Source organism: Carcharhinus amblyrhynchos, chromosome 12 (genome assembly GCF_965287045.1).
Source record: "Carcharhinus amblyrhynchos chromosome 12, sCarAmb.v2.hapA, whole genome shotgun sequence".
Lineage (NCBI taxonomy): Eukaryota > Metazoa > Chordata > Chondrichthyes > Carcharhiniformes > Carcharhinidae > Carcharhinus > Carcharhinus amblyrhynchos.
This window is the reverse complement of record NC_137335.1, coordinates 51,802,104-51,825,584: the sequence shown is the minus strand read 5'-3', so window position 1 is coordinate 51,825,584 and position 23,481 is coordinate 51,802,104. Positions and strand designations below refer to the sequence as shown.

The window sequence follows — 23,481 nt, the reverse complement described above, 5'->3', positions numbered from 1 at the left end:
TGGGCAGAGAGATGGCAGATGGCAGATGGAGATTAATCTGAATAAATGTGAGGTAATGTATTTTGTGAGGTCTAATACAGATGGGAAATATACAGTAAATAGCAGAACCCTTAAGAGAGCTGATAGGCAGAGGGATCTGGGTGTACAGGTGCACAAATCATTCAGAGTGATAGCACAGGTGGAGAAGGTAACCAAGAAGGCTGATGACATGTTTGCCTTCATTGGCCGGGGCACTGAGTTTAAAAATTGGCAAGTCATATTGCACTTTATAGAACCTTAGTTAGGCCACACTTAGAATATAGTGTTTAATTCTGGTCGCCACACTACCAGAAGGATGTGGGGGCTTTGGAGAGGGTACAGAGAAGATTTACCAGGATATTGCCTAGTATGGAGGGCATTAGCTATGAGAAGAGGTTGGAGAAATTTGGTTTGTTCTCACTGGAATGACGAAGGTTGAGGGGGCAACCTGATACAAGTTTACGAGATTATGAGGGGCATGGACAGAGTGGATAGTCAGAAGCTTGTTCCCACATTGGAAAAGTTAATTACTAGGGCGCATTGTTTTAAGGTGTGAGAGACAAGGTTTAAAGGAGATGTAAGAGTTAAGTTTTTTTTTACACAATTTGGCTGGAACTTGCTGCTGGAGGAGGTAGTGGAAGCAGATATAATAATCACTTTTGAGAGGCGCCTTGACAAATATATGAATAGGATGGGAATAGACAGATATGGTCCCTAGAAGGGTTAGGATTCTAACATTTTAAATAGGTATTCTAACATTTTAAGTCACAGTTTTGCATTGATTTATTATGAAATATATTTATGCAACTTACAAGGAATACATCTTCCACTTTAGAGATTCCTTTTCCAAATATGGTTCCCAGCTGGTCACCAACACCAGCAAGTAAAAAGCCAAAGAGAGGAATTCCTAACAAGGCATAGATAATGCAGAATACTTTTCCACCCACGGTAGTTGGAGAAATTTTTCCAAAACCTAGGAGAAAAGAAGAACAAACTGAATTAGACAAGAGTTTTCAAAGCTTCTTACAGTTGCAATGAGGCTTAGAATGGATTTAAGGATTGAAGTGCAGCAAATTGTACCTCAAAAGATAAACAAGAAAACATGCAAATACTTACATAGGAGAAACACAATTTATATTTCAACAAATGAATATTTTGTTTCTTCGAAACATAACTGTTACTGGAGCAAACGCAGGAACACAGAAACTAGGAGCTGTAGGCCATTCAGCCCTAAGCCTTCTTCACCATTCAACTGGACAATGCCTGACTTTCTACTTCAACACCATCTCCTTCCTATCCCCATATCCCTTTATATATATTTAATATCTATAAATCTATCATTCTTTGTTTTGAACATACTCAATAACTGAGTATCCACAGCCTGGGTAGAGATTTCCAAAGATTCACCACCCTCATTCCTTCGCATCTCAGTCCTAAATAGACTGTCTCTTATTCTGAGATATTGGCCTAGTTCTCAACTTGCCCAGCTAAGGAAAATAACTTTCCTATATTGAGCCCAGAAATAAATTTTATATGTATCAAAGAGATTATCTCTCATTCTTCTAAACTCTAGAGAATGTAAGCCCAGTTTCCTCAATCTCTCCGCGTAAGACAATCCCACCATCCCAGGGTTTCATGGCGAACCTTCACTGCACCCCCTCAATGTCAAGTCAACCCCTCCCTAAATAACATGACAAAACTATACACAATACTCCAAGTGCAGTCTCATGCAATTGCAGCAACTCATCTTTATTCCTATACTCAAATTCTCTTGCAATAAAGGCCAATGTATGTTTAATAATTTAATAATTTAATGTATGTACATTTGCTTTCCTAATTGTGACTGTACCTACATGTTCACTTTCAGTGATTCATGAACAAGAACACTCAGAACCCTTTCAACATCAACACTTCCCAATCGCTTACTCTGTAAGAAATACTCTGCATTTCTGTTTTTCCAGCCAAAGTGGATAACTTCACATTTTTCCCATTATATTCAATCCACCATGTTCTTGCTTTCTCTCTTAGCCTGTCTTAAATCCCTTGAAGCCTCTTTGCATTACTGCTCAAAACTCGTATTCCCGCCTGGTTTTGTGTTGTCAGAAAACGTGGAAACACAAATTTTGGTTGCCACAACCAAATCATTGACAGCTTGGCCCCAACCACTGATCCTTGTACCCCACTAGTCACAACCTGCCAACCTGAGAACGACCCATTTATTCTGGCTCTGTTTTCTGTCCATTAACCAATTCTCAATCCATTCTTGTATATTACCTCAATCTCACATTCGCTCATTGAAAACAATAGTGTGATTATACGTCATTTATGTAGAATTCCCAATGATGGATTTTTCTCATTCAACTCCTTTCTTTTGCTGTTTTGGATAGTTGCTATTTTTCACTCCTCCTGCCCTCTTTTTAGCACGAAATGACACATATACCAGGAGACTTCCAATTGCTCTTCCATGTGAAATTTTTCACGTGAGCCTAAACAGAGTGTCAACATGATATTCATCACTGGATGGCATCTCAGCAAAACCCAATTATTGTCTTCACTGAGACACATATAAACACACTTTCCAACTGGGGATATTAGATGATGACCAGAAAACAGTTCCCTAAATGACTTATCTTTATAGCTTGAACCAATTATATTGTTACTATCACTGCCCCAGCTGAAAACAGTTCATTTAGCATGAATGAGGAATTAAGCATGGTGGCACAGTGGTTAGCACTGCTACCTTACAGCACCAGGGACCTGAGTTCATTTCCAGCCTCAGGTGACTGTGTGGAGTTTGCACATTCTCCCCTTGTCTGCATGAGTTTCTTCCACAGACCAAAGATGTGCGGGTTAGAATGATTGGCCACACAAAGTTGCCCCATAGTGATAGGGGGATTATCAGGGTAAATATGTGGAGTTACGGGGATAGGGATTGTTCCCGGTGCAGGCTCAATGGGCCAAAAGGCCTCTTTCTGCACTGTAAGGATTCTATAGCTGGAATTTTACCGCCTCACCCATCCGGGGGTCATAAGATTCCACCCGAGGACAATGGAGAGTGCTGTCCTGCGAACTGTGCCTGCCCTGGTTCTGGGGCAAGATGGTAAAATCCCAGGCAATAATTATATGAAATCAGAATTATAGCCTGCATGACTTTGCACATACTACGATGCATTTATCTATTTTCTTTTATTCTTTCATGGGATGTCTTGGCAAGACCAAAATTTATTACCCATCCCTAATTGCCCCTGAATGGAATAGCTTGCTAGGCAATGTCAGAAGGCAGTTAAGAGTCAACCACATTACTGTGAATCTGGAATTACATATAGGCCAGACCAGGTAAGGATGGCAGATTTCCTTCAATACACAACATTATTGAACCAGATAGTTTTTTACAATAATCAATGACAATTTCATGGTCACCTTTACTGAAACTAGCGTTCAATTCCAGACTTTATCAATTGAATTGAAATCCCCCCAGCTGCCACGGTGGGGTTTGAACCCATGTCCCCAGAGCATTAGCCACATTACATTCTCTCTCTCGTGCACACTATCACACAGTTTTGTGGATCCCATTCTCTTTATTTTAGTTTTGTCCAGATAGGATTAGCAGTCATGACTGACGGAGTTTTCAGCCATGAAAGATCAGAGGCTAGAATGAATAATTGAGTTAAAGGAAGGAGAAAGGTAAAAAGGATGAGGTGAAAGTGGGGGTGTAAAGGGTGGAAGAGTGAATAAAATGGGGTAAGAAGAAGAGAGATGGAAGAAGGGAGGAGGGAGACTGAGTTGAAGGCTTCCTTTCAAATAAACACTAGTGAATGAGACTTTGCATCCACAAAATATTAGACTGCGAGGTAGAAAGCATCCAGACAAATGCTGCAATGGTACTATCTGCAAAAATGTTACTTCGTGGGCCATTTAGGGGCTGATGCAGTTTTAAAAGTTTTATTTATTAGTGTCACAAGTAGGCTTACATTAACACTGCAATGTAGTTACTATGAAAATCCCCTAGTCGCCACACTCTGATGTTTGGGTTCAGGTACACCGAGAGAGAATTTAACATGATTAATTAACCTAACCAGCGCATCTTTCAGACTGTGGGAGGAAACCAGAACACCCAGAGGAAACCCATGCAGACACAGAGAGAGCGTGTAGGCTCCACACAGTCAGTGACCCAAGCTAAGAATTGAACCTGTGTCCCTGGTGCTGTGAGGCAGCAATGCTAACCACTGTGCCACCGTGCCACAGACCATCAGACCACGGTCATTGGACTGCAGATCAACAATCCCATCAGGGAAGTTATGATGTAGCTGACAGACAGAGGTTAGGAGGAGAGTTGGCCCCAGAACCAGAACATGCAGCAAAGCTATTAAAAGTGTTGGAGGACAACATTGAGAGGAAATTTGGCCAGTCACAATGTTTAGCTGGCTTTTGAGCAATCAGGTCAGGGTTCAGGAAAATTACCAGGCCAAATATTGGCAGATGTATTAGGTAAAGTGCACAGAGATTTAGGCAGAGGCATTAGTGCAATGTCCAGAGCTGGCAGGGCTACAGGGAAAAATGCGGAGCTGTCACCGGGGAGAGCTGAAGTGTGGCAAATGCCGCTGCAGAGGTACGCTGGTGGTCTTGAGGATCAGATTTGAGACAGTCATGAGAAAAATGTGATAGGGTTTTCAGAGCGATCAGGGTCAAACTGTGAACGCAGGGGTGAATGGTGATTTGGGTTGCATATGTGGAAGGCCATGATTCAGTTCTGCCAATCAATAAAATACGGTAAGTGTGGAGTTCATAAGTTAATTTAGTGGGTTGGGTATATAGCAAAGCCAGGGACAAAATAATATTCACTCACCTTTACCAAGATATCTATCATGCTGCAACAAGTGTTTTGCTCCAGTCCCATCAAGTGGCAAAAATTAGGAATTACAGGAAAATTTCAAGTTAAACAGCAGCAACTCCTGCAAATTAATTCCTTCTCTTATTTTCCACACAAGAACCATACAGGTTCATTCAATTTAATTTCCTGTGTTTGTGTTCTCCTACCACTCATTCTGTTCCTTTTTAAATGCTCTTCATCTGTGATACCCTCCAATTTGGCGTTTATTGGTAGGGGGATTGAGTTTAGGAGCCGCAGCGTCATGTTGCAACTGTACAAAACTCTGGTGCGGCCACACTTGGAGTATTGTGTGCAGTTCTGGTCCCCACATTATAGGAAGGATGTGGAGGCATTGGAGAGGGTGCAGAGGAGGTTTACCAGGATGTTGCCTGGTATGGAGGGGAGGTCCTATGAGGAGAGACTGAGGGATTTAAGGTTGTTTTCGTTAGAAAGAAGGCGGCTAAGAGGGGACCTTATTGAAACATATAAGATGATTAGAGGTTTAGATAGGGTGGACAGTGATAGCCTTTTTCCTCGGATGGAGAAAGCTAGCACAAGGGGGCATTGCTATAAATTAAGGGGTGGTAGTTATAGGACGGATGTCAGAGGTAGGTTCTTTACCCAGAGGGTGGTGAGGGATTGGAATGCCCTGCCTGCTGCAGTTGTAAATGCGCCTAGTTTGGGGGCGTTTAAGAGATCCGTGGATAGGTTTATGGATGGAAAGGGATTGGTTTAGGTTAGAGGGTCATTGCTTTTTAATTGGTCGGCACAACATTGTGGGCCGAAGGGCCTGTTCTGCGCTGTAATGTTCTATGTTCTATGTTCTAATTCTGATAGTGTGTCTTTTCCTAAAATGTCACCTTGCCCATCCTCACCGCTGACATTAAGTGGCATATTGGCCGGAATTTTACTGGTCCACCTGCCACGGGAATCAGAGCGGACAAGGGCCAAACCATGGAAAGGTTCGTTGACCTCAGGTGGGATTTTACGGTTTTGGGAGGAGCAAGGCCATGAAACCCCTCCCATTGACTTCAAAGGAAGTTAAAATCTAAAGAGATGTGTTATGGCCAACTGATCCAATATATCTCAATTTGTAATATTATCCAAAGTTAGAATTATGTTTAAATATGTGATAGGTTAGGAGATGAACTGTGAGACAAAAACAATACTATGAGAAACTTCTCAAACTATATAGTTTTCACATTATCTGAAAGGATCAGAGAATTTGTGCAATAGGAATCAAAAGGTTATATAAAATGTAGCCTGTAATACAAGATATACCCAATATATTGTACTATAGTGTAATTCTACATACTACCACCAATTTAAAAAGTTAACCACCTTATATTGCATTGTCAAGAGTATCAAATTCTGCTTTTGTATTGAAAAGAAAACAGGGGGATTTTGTTAAAAGGGGCACATTGCAATTTGAACCAATTGCTGTTAAGTTTCTGGATTTTGCTAAGGCTACAATACTAATCGTAGGAGTCTCGTGATGCACACCCTTAAAACTAATGAGGTGAACATAAACATGGGGAGGTGATGGCCTAGTGGTATTATCGCTGGACTATTAATCCACATTATTAATTCAGATAATGCTTTGGGGACCTGGGTCCGAATCCCACCATGGCAGATGATGGAATTTCAATTCAATGAAAAGAAAATAGGATCTGGAATTAAGAATCTACTGATGACAATGAAACCATAGTCATTTGTCAGAAAAAGGCATGTGGTTCACTAATGTCTGTTCAGGAAGGAAATCTGCCACCCTTACCTGGTCTGGCCTACATGTGACTCCAGAGCCACAGCAATGTGGTTGACTCTCAACTGCCCTTGGGCGACTAGGGATGGGCAATAAATGCTGGCCAGCCAGCGACACTCATGTCTCATGAATTAATTTTAAAAAATCATGAATGGTGGATGCAAGATTTATCATAAACTCCTTACCTATGGTAGTTATAATGGTGCCAGCAAAGAAGAAGGAACTGCCCAAGTCCCAGTGGCTGGTTTGATTGGTAGAATTCCCCGCAGGGTTAACACCTGCATTTACAGCTTCCATCAGATGCTGTCAGTTTGAAAAGTATACATCAGTAAGCTTCCAAAATCATTGATCATACAACAGCAAAACATACAGAATAACACATTAGTTAACTGACATCATTGGATGACTGAATAATAACGCTGCCATTTTCTTTGAAGAACATTTTTTATTGATTGTATTATAGATGGTTTATTTTGAAGGCTGTTTTCTCTCTCTCAGATGGTTGCCTGCAATCCTAGGCATTATGTGGTATCTGGGACTTAGTCTGACAGATGGGATTAAAGTCTCCTCCCTCTTGGGTGGCTGTTACAGATCCGTAGTGAAAAGGTTGGATAGACTTATTTTCGATTTTTACTTTATAGTAGTCAGGCCACCGAAATCCACATCCGTCTCTTACCAAGGATTAATTTAGCAATTTTATTTGAAGTCAATAGGATGGACGGATATATGAGATGTAGAAAGCCATGTTGCTGTGGTTACAGGTGCTCTTAAACTGCTTTAAAATGTGAAAAGCTGCTGACTCCAATGCACACAGCTAGCACTGAGATGCCCAAGCCTCTGAGACTGGTGACTAGGAACAACAGAGCTTTCAGTCTGGATCTCATTACACTCTAAGGATGCATTCACAGTAGAACTGCAGTTATTTCGAGGTTTATTGAAAAAGTAATCCAGATGCAGAGTGAAAGCTAAAGCTGACACTGGAGTCACACAACACTTGGCTGGACAGTCAGGTCAATCCTTAATACAACAGCTACACAACACAAGTCAGTTCAAAGCCAATTCATACTGAGATCAAACATATAAAATAAATGCATCCTAAGACAAAGCAACACAATAATTCTTCTGTATTGTTATATGTCACCTTCATGCATGCAGAACCACAGGAAAAAGACATTGCAAGAAGTCAGTTTCTATTTCAGGGGCATATGAAAAGCTTATAATGCTCTCCACACCTTTAACAAATAATGCATTTGTATCCATCTTACTAAAGTGATCATTTATTTTCATCTTTATTTAAATTCTGTTTGTTCTTGAGCTTTCACCTCAGAGGTTAAGTTCTCACAGATGCTATAAAGCTAGATATTTATAGGTCAGTTTTTGCCTTGGTTTCCCATCTTCCTCAAAAAGAGTTCCAACTTATACATTTCATTATCCGCATGGTCAAACTGTTCAAATTATTTACTTAAATTCACTTACGAGACGTAGGCTTGCTGGCTGCACCAGCATTCATTACCCATCCCTAGTCGCCTCTGAAAATGTGGTGGTGAGTTGCAGCCTTGAAACACTGTAGTTCCCAAGGTGAAAATACACCCACAGTGTGTTCCAAGGGAATGAGTTCCAAGATTTTGACCCAAACATTGAAGGAACAGCAATATATTTCCAAGTCAGGACAGTGAGTGACTTGGAGAGAAACTTGGAGGTGAGGGTGTCCCCATGTGTCTGCTCCTCTTACACTTCTACATGATAGCGGTCGTGGTTTTGGAAGGTGCCTTAAGGAGGCTTGCTGAGTTCCTGTAGTGTATCTCATAACTGGTAAACACCACTACTACTGTGTAACAGTGGTGGATGGAGTGAATTTTGCGAAAGGGGTACTAATCAAACAGGCTGCTTTGTATGCAAACATATGAATTTCAGATGGAAATTTCATTGATTAGAAGAAGATATGCTTGGGAATCTATTAGTTAAGATTTGAACGATGGAAATGTGCACAGAACTATTTTCCTTTTGTATTCACGTTTAAAAATCTCATCCAATTTTAACGTTACAATACATACCTTTAATCCTTTAAAGTCTCCTTAATACAGCCAGGAGAACAAAAGATGGCTGGTTTTGAGGCTTTCTCTGAGCAGAATCTTTAACTATTAATTACATACCATGAAAAAATCATCTTCACACAACTTGACTAAACCAAGCTGCAATGTGGTGCCAATCCTGTCATAGCGTTTAGCTTCTCAATAGAATGTTAAATCCTAGTCTTTTTTCTCTCTCCTCCAAGACTGTGAATATTGAACTTTTTTTTGTTACATTTTACATAATGGGAAGTTATTGAGAGCATTGTTCTATGAACGTCTTATTGCTCCCTATAGTTATTACACCTTGCCACCCACCCTTCTTGTGGTGTCCCTTATCTTTATCCAATTCCTTGTCTGGTGAAAGCAAATTACTATGGATGTTGGAATCTGAAACCAAAAGAAAAATGTTGGAAAATCTCAAAGCTTTTGTTAAAGGTTTGACAAAGGGGCATCTGAACTTGAAACAGCAGCTCTTTTCTCTCCTTACAAATGCTGCCTGACCTGCTAAGGTTTTCCAGCATTTTCTCTTTAGGTTCCTTGTCTAATGACACTGCAATGAAGTTACTGTGAAAATCCCATAGTTGCCACACACTCCGGCACCTGTTTGTGTACACTGAGGGAGAATTTACCTAATCGGCACATCTTTGGACTGTGAGAGGAAATCAGAGCACCCAGAGAAAACCCATGCAGACATGGGGAGAATGTGCAAACTCCACACAGACAGTGATCTGAGCCAGGAATTGAACCCGGGTCCCTGACGCTGTGAGTCAGCAGCGCTGACCACTGTGCCATCTTGCCAGCTGGCTGTCTGGATGCAGACCTAGCATGAAAACTGATGAAAAAGTGAACTGAGAGAATGCAGGAGCTGCAATGATTTCTTTGGGAAAATCCTCAGGCAGCGGTTCAGAAAGGAAATGGGAACACATTGCCAGGGAAGTTAGTGTCCACACACTGGCTCATTGGGTGTGGCAGCAATGCCAAAAAGGGCAGTGGCTTTACATCAGTGGTCAAGGTGAAAGACAATATCCTCACATTACACCTGATACCCATCACACAATCAACTTCTCACTCTGCACAATACACCTCTCCCCTATTACTCACTCAGCAAGTCTCCATGGCATCAGGGGTCCGACAATCAAGGGCATCAGCAAGGTAGTCACTAATGCCCAAGCGAGAACCATTCAATATTATTTGTACAATTTGAAGTGTCTTTCTGTAAAGATATTTTCATAGAACCATAGAATCCTTATAGTGCAGAAGGAGGCCATTCAGCCAATCAAGTCTGCACCAACTACAATCCCACCCAGGCTCTATTCCTGTAACCCCTCCTATTCACCCTGCTAATCCCCCGACACTCAAAGTAATTTGGTTTGGCCAATGCACCTAACCCGCGCATCTTTGGACTGTGGGATGAAACCGGAACACCTAGAGGATGCCCACACAGATACGGGAAGAATGTGCAAACTCCACGCAGACAGTGACCCAAGGCTGGAATTGAACTTGGATCCTTGGCGGTGTGAGGCAGCAGTGCTAACCACAGTGCCACCATGCCAGCCCTCATTTTGAGAGGGTTATGTTCAATATTGGCCAAGGGAAAGATTATAACAGGGAGTGCGAATTAAGTGTGGTAGTGGTGAACGGTGGCTTCATTTTGAGGTCAGGAAAGTTGTTGAAGTTGAAGCAGAACACCTCAATTCATTTGCTTGTTGTCTGTCCACTTACGCAGGACTCAGCTGCCTCTTCTTCACCTCTTCTTTTCCTCCTGCCTTCCTCACTAAACCTCCTTTCTCAGCCTCCTCTCTTCCATTTCCTGATCATGTTACAGATCTCTTAGGACCGACTGACCTATGTTCAACTGCTGTTCTCATGCAACTTCTGCTTCCATAACTGGATCAGGTACTCTTATAGAATGCATCCTAAAGAAACAGCCCTTTAATTAGCATAGCTTCAGGTCCAATCTTTCAGGTACCCAGCTCATCTTTCTTGGGTGAATTGCTGGTCCGGGCCTTCACAGTCCAAGTTTCCAACCCTGTTGTCACATCAACCATGTAAGCTGTGTGACTGCAGGATGTCTCAGTTCAAGCTCTTCCAGAGAATCCAGGGGTTACACCTTCACATGCCTACCAATGGCAGCAACAACTGTGTCAGCTACACAGGAGGCAGCAAGTAACACATCACCAGACTAGGAAATGGCAGCCGGCCAGCATTGTTCTGCCTGAGGTAATGTGAGGCAAACTACTTTCTAGCTCTTGAATTTATTTCAGTTTGTATTTGAATTCAAGATTTTGGCATCTATACTGAACATTATAAATGGGTTAAAGTGACATTTTTGGATCATCTAACATATATTTCCTTTCAAATCAGTTCCTATGACTGTATTTAAATTCAAGATTTTGAGCACAGTCATAGGAACTGACTTGAAAGCAAATATATGTCCGATAATCCAAGAATGTCACTTTAACCCATTTATGATATTCAGTATAAATGCCAAAGAGGATTTTGATACTGGTGTTCAAAATAATAGAGAATACATAATATTATCTCCATTAGATAACTTGAAGAGGCTATAGTTTGGATTATCAGTTTATATGTATATTTGCTTAGTGATGGCACTCTCACTTCTGAATGACACCAGTAATGACAGAGAGGAAGCGAGTTGCTAGTCCATCTAGCCAGTCCCATATATTAGGTCTTGGGTTCACGTTGCATTGCTGAGGCTTCAGCACACAATCTAAGCCCACACCCCAGTACAGTGTTGAGGGAGTGCTACGTTGTCAGGAGTAGTCTTTTAGATGAGATGTTAAACCAAGATCCTGCCCAGCCCCAGGTGTGGATCGAAAACTTGTTGTAGCTCTATTTGAAGTCTGGTCTTTCTCTCATTTTATGTTTATAGGGCTTAGCTATGGAAAACTTGCTGCTGCATTTCCCCACATTACTCTTAGCTTGGGTTACTGTGTGGAGTTTGCACGCTCTCCCTGTGTCTGCGTGGGTTTCTTCTGGGTGCTCCAGTTTCCTCCCACAGTCTGAAGGTGTGCAGATTAGGTGTATTGGCCATACTACATTGCGCCTTAGTGTCCAAAGATGTGTAGGTTAGGGGTTTACTGGGGTAAATTTGTGGGGTTATGGGGATAGGACATGGCTAAAATAAAAAGGTGGGTCTGTGCAGACTTGATGAGCCAAATGGCCTCCTTCTGCACGGTAAAGATTCTATGATCTATGATAAGTATGATTACACTACAAAAGCATACATTCTTGGCTGTAAAACATCCAGCACCTTAGATGTCTCAGATGGTAATGTTAAAAGCATCATATAAACACAAGCTGATGTTGATGCTGTTAACATCTAGAAATATGCTTCATTGAATCAAGTTCTTTCTTTGTTATCCTGGGGGAGATTAGAAGAATCCTTTTTATCATAATTGTGGGATCCTTTGTCATCAGTGTAATCAGTGCAAAATCAATTAGAACATTCAAAAAGGTTTTGGATAATTACCGAAAGTAGAAAACTATAGAAGGATATAGGATGAAAGCAGGAAAATGGGACTTTATAAAATTAGCTTTGAAAAGGACCCTAAATTTATCACAGGCATGAAGACCAAATAGCTTCCTGTGTATAATAAATAATCGCTCAGCATGGAACAGTGCTGATAAAGTGCATTCATTTAGAAATACTACTTTGAGAATATTTGGCTAACTGCCGATAAACACAGCACCCACTTGTAGGGAAATCACACAAAGAAAAGTAACACTCGAAGACATTTGCATTTCAAAAATGTGTTACTCACGGAAACATCATATACAAGTGGGAATTCACACAGAGACATAGCTGGCTGAGTGCTTCTGTCTTTAAGTGTTGTTTGGTACAGCAGTGAGTTAGATAGGGATGCCGCAATATGACACTTTGACAGCATAATAATAATAATAAAAATAATAGTTACCTTCAGCACAATATGATTGTTTCCATAAGATATTTTGGTGGCATAATAACAGCAAAAAAATGTGCATTGGAAACTGTGAACTCAATGGAGTTAAAAGGAAACCCTCCAGTCGCTGGAGCCAGACCTATTGTAGAGGAAAGCATCTAGGGTTGTCAAAGGATAGTCATCAAAGCCCCAGGATATTGGCTGCAAGTGTTTATCAAGAGAAAGACCTCAACACAACTATCCTCAGTCTCTTCACTAATAACCTTCCATCAGTCATAAGGTCCAGAGTGGAACTGTTTACCAATGAGTGCCTTGATTGTCACAAGCGTGCATACAATAACTCCCTGTGAGTGTGGCAATCCAGCTGACAGCCCTCTGTGTGTTTGACCTGACATACCCCTGAAAAGGAGGACACAAGTGGAAACCTTAGCTAACAAGATATTGTGGATCTGAAAGATACACTTATGGGCAGCAGATTGAGAGATCCTGGAAATGACAGTAGCAGTTGCCTCGAAGGAGGTAGGGGGCAATGAAATTCAAGACTTCGGTGATCTTGCTGGCTAAATAAGTTTATTTAATAAGTGAGCTTACATTAACACTGCAATGAAGTTACTGTGAAAATGTCCGAGTCGTCACAATCCAGCACCTGTTCGGGAACACAGAGGGAGAATTTAGCATGGTCAAACCAGCACATCTTTCAGACTGTGGGAGGAAACTGGAGCACATAGAGGAAACCCATGCAGACGGGGAGAACAGACTCTGCACAGACAGTGATCCAAGCCGGGAATCAAACTGGGGTTTGGCACTGAGGCAGGAGTGCTAACCATTGTGCTATGCCCTTATTGGCTATTGGCACACCTATCTAGTTGGCCCTCTTAGAAGATGGTTTTGTTTCAGGAGCTACAAATATCAGCAGTGAGCTGTTGTGGAAGCCTGAGCCTCCTGTTACTCTGCCATTTCCTGAAAGCTGGCCCTCTCTCTGCCTGATGTGCTGGGAGAGTCATTTCCTTCCAGCAGAGGTTCTTTTTTAAATTATTTCATGGGAAGTGGGCATCGTTGGCTAGGCCAGCATTTGTTTGCCTATCCCTAATTGCTCTTGAAAAAATTGTGCTGAGCTGCCTTCTTGAACCGTTGCAGCCCATCTGGTGTAGGTAAACCCACAGTGATGTTAGGCCAGAGGTACCAGAATTTTGGTCAGCGACAGTGAAGGAATGGCGATATAATTTCAAGTCATGATGGTGCGTGGCTTGGAGGGGAATTTGCAGGTGGTGGTGTTCCCATACATCTATTGCTCTTGTCCTTCTAAATGTGATGGGTTTAGAAAGTGTGGTTGGAGGAGCCTTGGTAAGTTGCTGTGTCCTGTGTCCAATCCCTTATCCAGTGAGATTTTCTTTCACGCAATGAGCAGTTTAGGTCGGAAATGAGTGGTGGAGGCAGGTTTAACTGAGGCATTCAAGAGGGCATTAGATGATCACTTGAATAGAAATAATGTGCCAGGGTATGGGGGAAGGGCAGAGGGATGGCACTAAGTTATGATATTCGTTTGGAGACCGTCCAAACATGATGGGCCAAGTGGCCTCCTTCTGCACTGTAACAATTCTGTTTCTGTGGACTAACAGCCGGCTGTGGAGAAGGCACTTGCTGCTGCCACTATTGCTGCTTCTGCTGCTGCCGTTACCCTTGTTTGTGCTGCTGTGTCTGCTCCTGTTAGCCCTCATCAGAAATCCATGCTATTACTTGATCCCATTCTGAAGTGAAGGCAAACAACAGGGAGGCTGAGATTGTGAGTGAAGTTCAATGTGTGTGAAATGACTTCAAAAATTTAGAAGTCAGCTTCCAAAGACTGAATCCAGGCACTCAGAACAAACACTGCAAAAACAAGCCTTACACATTGACAGGTCAGCCAATTTCATTCCTCAAAGGCTTTCCCTAGTCTGTCAGTTAAAAGGCTCCCCACTGTGATCTCACCCTGTTGGCACGTTCTACACTACTCGAGAAAATCATGTACTGGCTGTTAAAGGCAGATTCCTAATTAACTCAAACAAAAACAGAAAATGCTGGAAAATGTCAGCAGGCCTGACAGCATCTCTGGAGAGAGAGTAGAGCCAACGTTTTGAGTCTGGATGACCCTTCGAAGGTCATTCCGTATTAGCGTGGATGATCTGAAGCTCCATAAAATGTTGGATTTTAAGGAGTGTCTTAAAGGAGAAGATGGAAGAGTTTAAGACAGTTATTTATGTGTTCATTTTGTTGTCTCATTTCATCTCTGTGCAGTGCTTTGGGACATTTTCTACATTGAAAACATTACATGAGCATGAATTGCTGTTTTTAAGCTCACACTTCCCTGTATTCAACTTCAATGCCACGTCATTTTCCTAATTTCAACAATTTGCAGCTATAATTACAAAAGATAATCAAAACATGTCACTAAGAAAGGTTTTAGGTGTTCTAGAGCATTGAGTGGGTAGTAAGAGGAGCATTGGTACCACCCATCTGAAATCTCCCTCGAGAGGAAGAAGATATTTTGAGCATCAGGTCTAAGTTCTATAAATGTGACCAGCTGCAACCATTTCCTGGGTGGTCGCAAGCAGCTCACCACTGTGTGGATATACGCAAAGTATGGTGACTTCGCCATGAAGCCAGACCAGGAATTTTCACCTGCATCTGTGTCAAATCTTGAAAATTTATTTTTCAGTAAAATGAAGCCTCACATATGATCTTGCGATAGAAATCCTGAATCTCGGTGTTTGTTTTCCCCTGAAGTGACTAATTGACATGCAAATTAGTAGGGATAGGCCATTTGGCCCCTCAAGCACACTCCACTTTGTGGCCTCAGCTCCACTTTCCTGTTTAGCCCTATGAATCCCATGTCCATCAAGAATCTATCTAACTCAGCCTTAAAAATATTCAATGGCCCTGCCTTGACTGCTCTACAAGGAAGAGGACGCCACAGTATAAAGACACACTTGAGAGAAAAAAATTATCCTCATCTGCACCTTAAGTGTAGACCCCTTACCTTTAAGCACTGTACGCCAGATCTAGTCGCTCTCAGAAGGGGAAACATCCTCTCAGCATCCACCCTGTCAAGTCCCCTCAGGATCTTATATGTTTCAATAAGATCACCTCTCATTCTTCCAAATTTCAATGAATGCAAGGCCAACTTGTCCAACCTTTCTTCGTATTATATATACAGATATTAGAGGGAGGTTTTTCATACAGAGGGTCATGGGGGTATGGAATGCTCTGCCAAGTAAGGTGGTGGAGGCAAACACGCTAGAGTCATTTAAGAGTAACTTAGACAGGCACATGATTGGGTTGGAGATGGGTGGATATAGGAGATTGTTTTAAATAAGGGTCATTAGCATTGGGGCGTCCCTGGTAAGGTAAATGGATATGGTATAATAGTAATTTTTTTTTCCCTTTTCATTCACAGGTTATAAGTCGGTCCGCCTCGTGTCCAACGAGGGGCATACACGCGATGGGTCGTACTGGGGCTGCTCTTGGTTGTTCGAGATTGGCCTAGTGCTTCATGTCATTAGTGTGTGCCTTAACTGGACCAGATACTGGGCAAGACAACAGCTCAGTGACTATCGCTGATTGCTGTGCAGACACATGGATTTGGGCTGGTGTCTGTGGGAGTTTGCGCATTCTCCCTGTGCTTGCGTGGGTTTTCTCCGGGTGCTCCGGTTTCCTCCCACACCCCAAAGATGTGCTGGTGGGCTGATTGGCAGGAATAAATTGTCCCTAAATCAGTTTCCCTCAATCTGGATGGCCATAAAACATTATACAGGGGTCGTGGGTGGAGAGGGGGACTGGTGGTGTTGAGATGGCGGCGCAGGCTCGTTGGGCCCAAGGGCCTGTTTCCCTGGCTGTTTTTGTTCTTTGCTCTTTGTTCTCATAAGTTAATCCCCTTATCTCAGGAATGAGTCAAGTGAAACTTCTCTGAATTGCTTCACATACCATTACATCCTTTCTCAAGCGAGGAAACCAAAACTGTACAGTACCCCAGATGTGGTCTCACCGACAACTGCTACAAATCTTCCCAACTTTTATATTCCATTCCCTTAGCAATAAATGACAACATTCTATTTGCCTTCCTAATCACTTGCTCTACCTGCAGAGTAATTTTTGTGATTCATGTGCAGGGCACCTAGAAGATCCCTCGATGCAGCAGATTTTTGCAATCTGTCTCTGCCTAAATAATTGTTTTTCTATTCTTGCTGCCAAAGTTGATGGGTTCACATTTTCCCACATCATACTCCACCTGCAAATTTTCCGCCCACTCATTTAACCAATCCAAATCCCTTTATAGACTCTTTATGCCCTCCTCAAAATTTACTTTCTTATATCTTTGTGTCATCAGCAAATTTAACAATAAAAAATACATTTGCATGAAGCTTCTTATTAGTCATGTTAGAAAAGAAAAATCAAAGTGCGAGTCCAAGAAACCTGCAGTAATTTCTACACAGGAATGAAGCAGTGAGCACAGTGCAGGAGTGTGATAGAACGCTCTCTGTTTGCCTGGATGAGTGCGGCTCCAACAACTCTCAAACAGTTCCATGTCATCATCACCTCTCCACTGTTGCTAAAATATTGTACTGCTGCAGAGCAGAAATTCTTTCCAATGAAATATCTGAAAGACTGAAGCCAGTGACCGGAATTTTCCAACTGTTCACGCCAGCAAGATTTTCCAGTCTTACATAAGAACATAAGAACATAAGAAATAGGAGCAGGAGTAGGCCATCCAGCCCTTCGAGCCTGCCCCGCCATTCAATAAGATCATGGCTGATCTGTTGCTGCTCAGTTACACTTTCCCGCCCTCTCCCCATAACCCTTAATCCCCTCTCCTATCAAAAACCCATCAACCCGCGTCTTAAAAATATTTAGCGAGGCAGCCTCCACCACTTCAACGGGCAGAGAATTCCAGAGATTCACCACCCTTTGAGTGAAGAAGTTCCTCCTCAACTCCGTTCTAAACCGCCCCCCTTTTATCTTGAGGCTGTGCCCCCTAGTCCTACTGTCTTTTTTGAGTGGGAAGAGTCTTTCCACCTCTATCCTATCCATCCCATTCATCATCTTATACGTCTCAATGAGATCTCCCCTCATTCTTCTAAACTCTAACGAGTACAAGCCCAGTTTATTCAGCCTCTCCTCATAGCTCAACCCCCTCAACTCCGGTATCAGCCTAGTAAACCTCCTCTGCACTCCCTCCAAGGCCAAAATATCTTTGCGCAGGTGCGGCGCCCAAAAATGCACACAGTACTCCAGCTGCGGCCTCACCAATGCCCTATACAGCTGCAGCAAGACCTCCCTACTTTTATATTCAATCCCCCTCGCTATGAAGGCCAGCATCCCATTCGCCTTCCTGACCACCTGCTGCACCTGCAAGCTGGGTTTTTGCGACTCATGCACAAGGACCCCGAGGTCCCTCTGTACCGTCGCCTGCTGCAGTTTTTCGCCCCGTAAGTAATAGTCCTTCCTACCATTCTTCCTACCAAAGTGGACCACCTCACACTTGCCAACATTAAATTCCATTTGCCATTTCCTGGCCCATTCGCCCAGCCTATCTAGATCCTTCTGTAGACTCTCCACACCCTCCGCACAATTTGCCGTTCCCCCAATTTTGGTGTCATCAGCAAATTTTGACACTCTACACTCGGTTCCCTCCTCCAGATCATCTATATAAATGGTAAAAAGCTGAGGCCCCAGCACCGACCCCTGGGGCACTCCACTAGTCACCATCCGCCAATCCAAATAGCACCCGTTGACCCCCACTCTCTGCCTCCTATTTGACAACCAATCCTCTACCCACGCTAACACCCTACCCCCAACTCCATGTCCCTCGACCTTCTGCAATAACCTCTTGTGAGGCACTTTGTCAAACGCCTTCTGAAAATCAAGAAAGACCACATCCACCGGCTCTCCTCTATCCACTGCCCTAGACACATCCTCATAGAACTCCAGTAAATTTGTCAGACACGACTTCCCTTTAATGAAACCGTGCTGCGTCTGCTCTATCAAGCAATTCCCTTCAAGATGCCTCGCAATTTCCTCCTTAATGACAGATTCTAACATTTTACCTACCACAGACATTAAACTAACCGGCCTATAATTCCCCGCCTTTTGCCTGGCACCCTTCTTAAACAACGGCGTAACATTAGCCGTTTTCCAATCATCCGGCACTTCCCCGGAATCCAGCGACGTTTGGAAAATAACCACCAAGGCATCCACTATCACCTCCGCCATGTCTTTCAGAACCCTCGGATGCATTCCATCCGGTCCTGGGGACTTGTCCACAATCAGCCCCTCCAGTCTGTCGAGCACCGCCTCTCTAGTAACAGTAATGTCATTAAGACCCTCCAGTCCTACCACCTTTCCATCGCTAATACCCGGCAAATTAGCCAATGGTGGGCCACCTCTTTTGCTGCTGTCAGGGATCACGCAGCTGGTTGTGTGGAAAATCCCGGCCAGTGTTTCTGGTTCCTGCTCCAAACCCTAACTATATTCCAACCACATATTTTCACCATCACCGTGATCTTCTATTTCCGCCTCCATTCCATTACCTGGCCACACACAAATCTCAGGTGATCAGGGTGGCACAGTGTCACAGTGGTTAGCACTGTTGCCTCACAGCACCAGGGACCCGGGTTCAATTCGGTTCTCGGATGACTGGCTGTGTTGGGTTTGCACATTCTCTGTGTGTCTGTGTAGGTTTCCTCAGGGTGCTCCAATTTCCTCCCACAGTCCAAAGATGTGCAGATTAGGTTGATTAGCCATGATAAATTGCCCCTTAGCGTCAGGGGGATTAGCAGGGTAAATATGTGGGGTTCTGGGAACTGGGCCTGGGTGGGATTGTGATCGATGTAGACTCGATGGGCCCCCTTCTGCACTGTAGGAACTCATCATCTGCTGAAACCCTCATCCATGTCTTTGCTACCTCTAAATTTAACTATTGCAGCACATTCCTGGGCTGCTGTCCCACATTCTATCCTCCGTAAATTTGAGGTTATTCAAAACTTTGGTGTCTGTTAGAGGGAAATAATGAATATGGTTAATTACAACAATTTCTGAGGGCAAATAGCAAGTATGGGTTATTAAGGGATCTCTGTAGAGGTTCACAGTCTCATCATAAGGGACTAGGGAATCTACATGAACGTGTTAGAAGTAGAATTCCAGAATCAAGGGAAAAGGACATGTGAACAATGACTGTTCACGTGGATGAACAGCTAGCCAGTATGCCTAATGACTTCTGTTCCACCCCAAGTTGGCATTGCAAGTCCAAGCTGGTAACAACAAGAGATTAGGAAGACAGATCATTTTTGGAGCAACAGACAACTTGCTTGCAGTCTCCGTAAATTGTTTAATGTGAATCTAAAATAGACAATGTTGGAATTTAAAACACCATACCGCTTACATGATATTTCACTGTATAAATATATCATGGTTTTGCAGCTTCAGAGGGATTTCTCTGGTTATGCTCTCTCAACATGTTGGCTAAGAAACAATCATTCTCCCAATTTTAATCGCTCCACCATTCACTTTCCACATTTAAGACAGTCCTCACTGAGCAAACTTTTGATCATCTCGATTGGCATCATATTTTGTTGTATAGTACTCCTTGGAACATTAGATAAATGTAAATAGTTGTTGCCTGCTCTGAGAATACTGCGTTTGCAAGTTCAGGATGATACAATCTCAAAAGACATCTGGAAAATGCACGTATGTCAAGCTGCAAAGCACAACACTCGATAGTTGTTTAGCTGGGTTTCTTTAGGCCAGGTTAGCAGACTTTAGGCCAGAACATTACAAGTGATGAATTATATTTTTTGCCAAGCCATATGGATTATCCGCTGGGTTTGCATTTCATAAAATTCTGAAAGCTGATTCATCCCAAATCAAGCAATGCTGAGGAATTTTCACATGGGAAAGCAAGAGGCAGCGTTATTATAATAGCTCTTTGCTAACCACATTCTGAATCAACAATAGCTTGCTAAACCAGGCCTGAGCACTTGAATAATGTATGAGTGTAACGATATCTGCATTATCATCAGGTATTTTCACTCGAGTCACTAAGTTCTTAAAGTCTTCAAAACAGATCTCGGGGCCATATAAATATTCATATAGAAAATGTCCAAAATCTGTTTAGTGCAATAAGTTTTGATTTTTGCAAGTCATCGTATTCTACAGGAGAACATTACTGATTTCCCTTCTAACTATGCCAAAGTCACGATGGAAAAAAAGACACTGCTTTATGATGGATAAAAACTGTATCTGAGTTTCAATGTGGCCTTGTGTTCCACATTTTTCACACCTTGCAGCTTAGGACGTTGTTAAAGTACTCACAAAATCACTGCAAGACCTGTTAGTGGACGTTTTATTGCTATTTTAGTGGTAACAAAAATGAAAAAAGTTGCACAAGAAATATCAGCACTGATTTGCTGCAAACGAGCCACAGCTAATAAAACACAAAGTCACGGGTAGCTCGATCTCTGCTGTTCAGTAGCAAGATGTAATAATTAGTGGAGGTCCCTTGAAAGCTATTTTGGAAATGTTGCTCAAACAGGAAAACCTGGCTGATTTCAGCCAATCCAAAGCAGCTAACAAGATGAGGAAATGTATTTTTACTCTCTTTCCCTTGAATATGGGATGGATGATTTATTAGATAGCAATGTTTTTGTTCATGCCAAGGATTTGAGAGCTGCCCACCTCTGCGAAAAATGCATTAAACTATTAAAAGCTCTGCTCAATCAAGTTGTGAAGTCAGATGTGTTAAGCAGTGTCAATCCTGCATGGTGGATTTCCAAGACTTAATGAATCAGAAAGAAGAGAACAAGTTGTCTGTTACTGTTAAAGCTAAAAATGTTATTGCTGCTGAAGGAAATTTAAAAAGCTACATTTCAGAAATTCTGAGCTGGACTCAGAAACTACTACAAAAAAATGTCAATAATAAAAAAAGTTCTTTGAGCAATAGGACTGTGACATCTGCCCAAAAAAAAACTAGATCATGAAGAAGATGGGCAGTACGGTGGCACAGTGATTAGCATTGCCGCCTCACAGCTCCAGGGATCTGGGCTCAATTCCCGGCTTGGGTCACTGTCTGTGTGGAGTCTTCACATTTATCCAGTATCTGTGTGGGTTTCATCCAAGTGCTCTGGTTTCCTCTCACAGTCCAAAAATGATGTGGAGTTGCCGGCATTGGGCTGGGGTAGTCTCACAACATTGATTGCAGTTGTGATGTGGAGATAAGGTGAACACAGTAAGAAGTCTCACAACACCAGGTTAAAGTCCAACAGGTTTATTTGTAGTAAATGGCACTAGCTTTCAGGGTTTGCAGAGCAACTCACCTGACAAAGGGGCAAACCATGAAAGCTGATGGCATTTACTACCAAATAAAGCTGTTGGACTTTGACCTGGTCTTGTGAGACTTCTTACTGTAGTCTCACAACATTGGATTAAAGTCCAACAGGTTTATTTGGCAACTCGGGCGTTTGGAGTGCTGCCCCTTCATCAGACTCACCTGATGAAGGGGCAACGTTCTGAAAGCTCATACACCAAATAAACCTGTTGGACTTTAACCTGGCGCTGTGAGACTTCTTACTGTGCCCATCCCAGTCCAACACCAGCATCTCAACATTAAGTTTTTTTGAAAGTTGTACATAAAGCATGTTTAGAAGTTGTAACACAATAGTTCGGAGGAAAGATTTTTAGACCGTAAGACCAAATAACCATAAGACATAGGAGCAGAGTTAGGCCACTCAGCCCATTGAGTCTGCTCCGCCATTCAATCATAGCTGATATCTTTCTCATCCCCATTCTCCTGCCTCTTTCCCGTAACCCCTAATCCCCTTATCAATCAAGAACCTATTTGTCTTTGTCTTAAAAACACTCAATGACCTGGCCTTCACAGCCTTTTGTGGCAAAGAGTTCCACAGATTCACTACTCTCTGGCTGAAGAAATTCTTCCTCATCTCTGTTTTAAAGGATCCTCCCTTTAGCCTGAGATTGCCCTCTGGTTCTAGTTTTTCCTATGAGGGGAAACATCCTCTCCACATCCACTTTCTCCAGGCCTCGCAGTATCCTGTAAGTTTCAACAAAATCCCCCCTCATTCTTCCAAACTCCAATGAGTACAGACCCAGAGACCTCAACTGTTCCTCATATGACAAGCTCTTCATTCCAGGGATTATTCTTGTGAACTTCCTCTGGACCCTGTCCTAGGCCAGTACATCCTTCCTTAGATATAGGGCCCCAAAACTGCTCACAGTACTTCAAATGGGGTCAGACCAGAGCCTTAGAAGCGCATCCCTGCTCTTGTATTCTATCCCTCTCGACCTGAATGCAAACATTGCATTTGCCTTCCTACCTGCTGACTGAACCTGCACGTTAACCTTAAGAGAATCTTGAACAATGGTTCCCAAGTCCTTTTGTGCTTCTGATTTCCTAAGCATTTTCCCATTTAGAAAATAGTCTATGCCTCCAGTCCTCCTTCTGAAGTGCATAACCTCACACTTTTCCACATTGTATTCCATCTGCCACTTCTTGGCCCACTCTCCTAACCTGTCCAAGTCCTTCTGCAGCCCCCCTGCTTCTCAATATACCTGTCACTCTTTTTAGGTTGTTGGAGGCAGGTTTGCAGCTGGCATGGGCCAGAAAATGGGAAAAGATTGTAATTTGCCAGCATATTCACATTTTTATCAGTCTCTCCTAGGAGTGGGTTAGTGGGGAAGTCAGGAACCTTTACAGCTGAGGTAGGAAGATTGTTGAACTCATGAAAGAGAAAATTAAAAGGGATTCTTCCTCTTTCATAACAGGGGAGAGGTCTTAGGTTGTGTCTCCGA

At 42.6% G+C, this 23,481-nt stretch overlaps 1 protein-coding gene across 3 annotated transcripts in view; it reads right to left on the bottom strand.

The window, feature by feature from the left end:
- Window positions 1–23,481, bottom strand: part of LOC145350605 (potassium channel subfamily K member 2-like) — a 136,103-nt gene that overhangs the window by 37,650 nt on the left and 74,972 nt on the right. For all 3 annotated transcript variants that reach the window (XM_080199807.1, XM_080199808.1, XM_080199806.1), the window contains exons 2-3: window positions 6,836–6,953; window positions 831–991 (exon numbers count right to left, since the gene is read on the bottom strand). In XM_080199807.1, coding sequence (XP_080055933.1) covers window positions 831–991; window positions 6,836–6,953 — 279 coding nt within the window. The remainder of the gene's footprint in view (window positions 1–830; window positions 992–6,835; window positions 6,954–23,481) is intronic.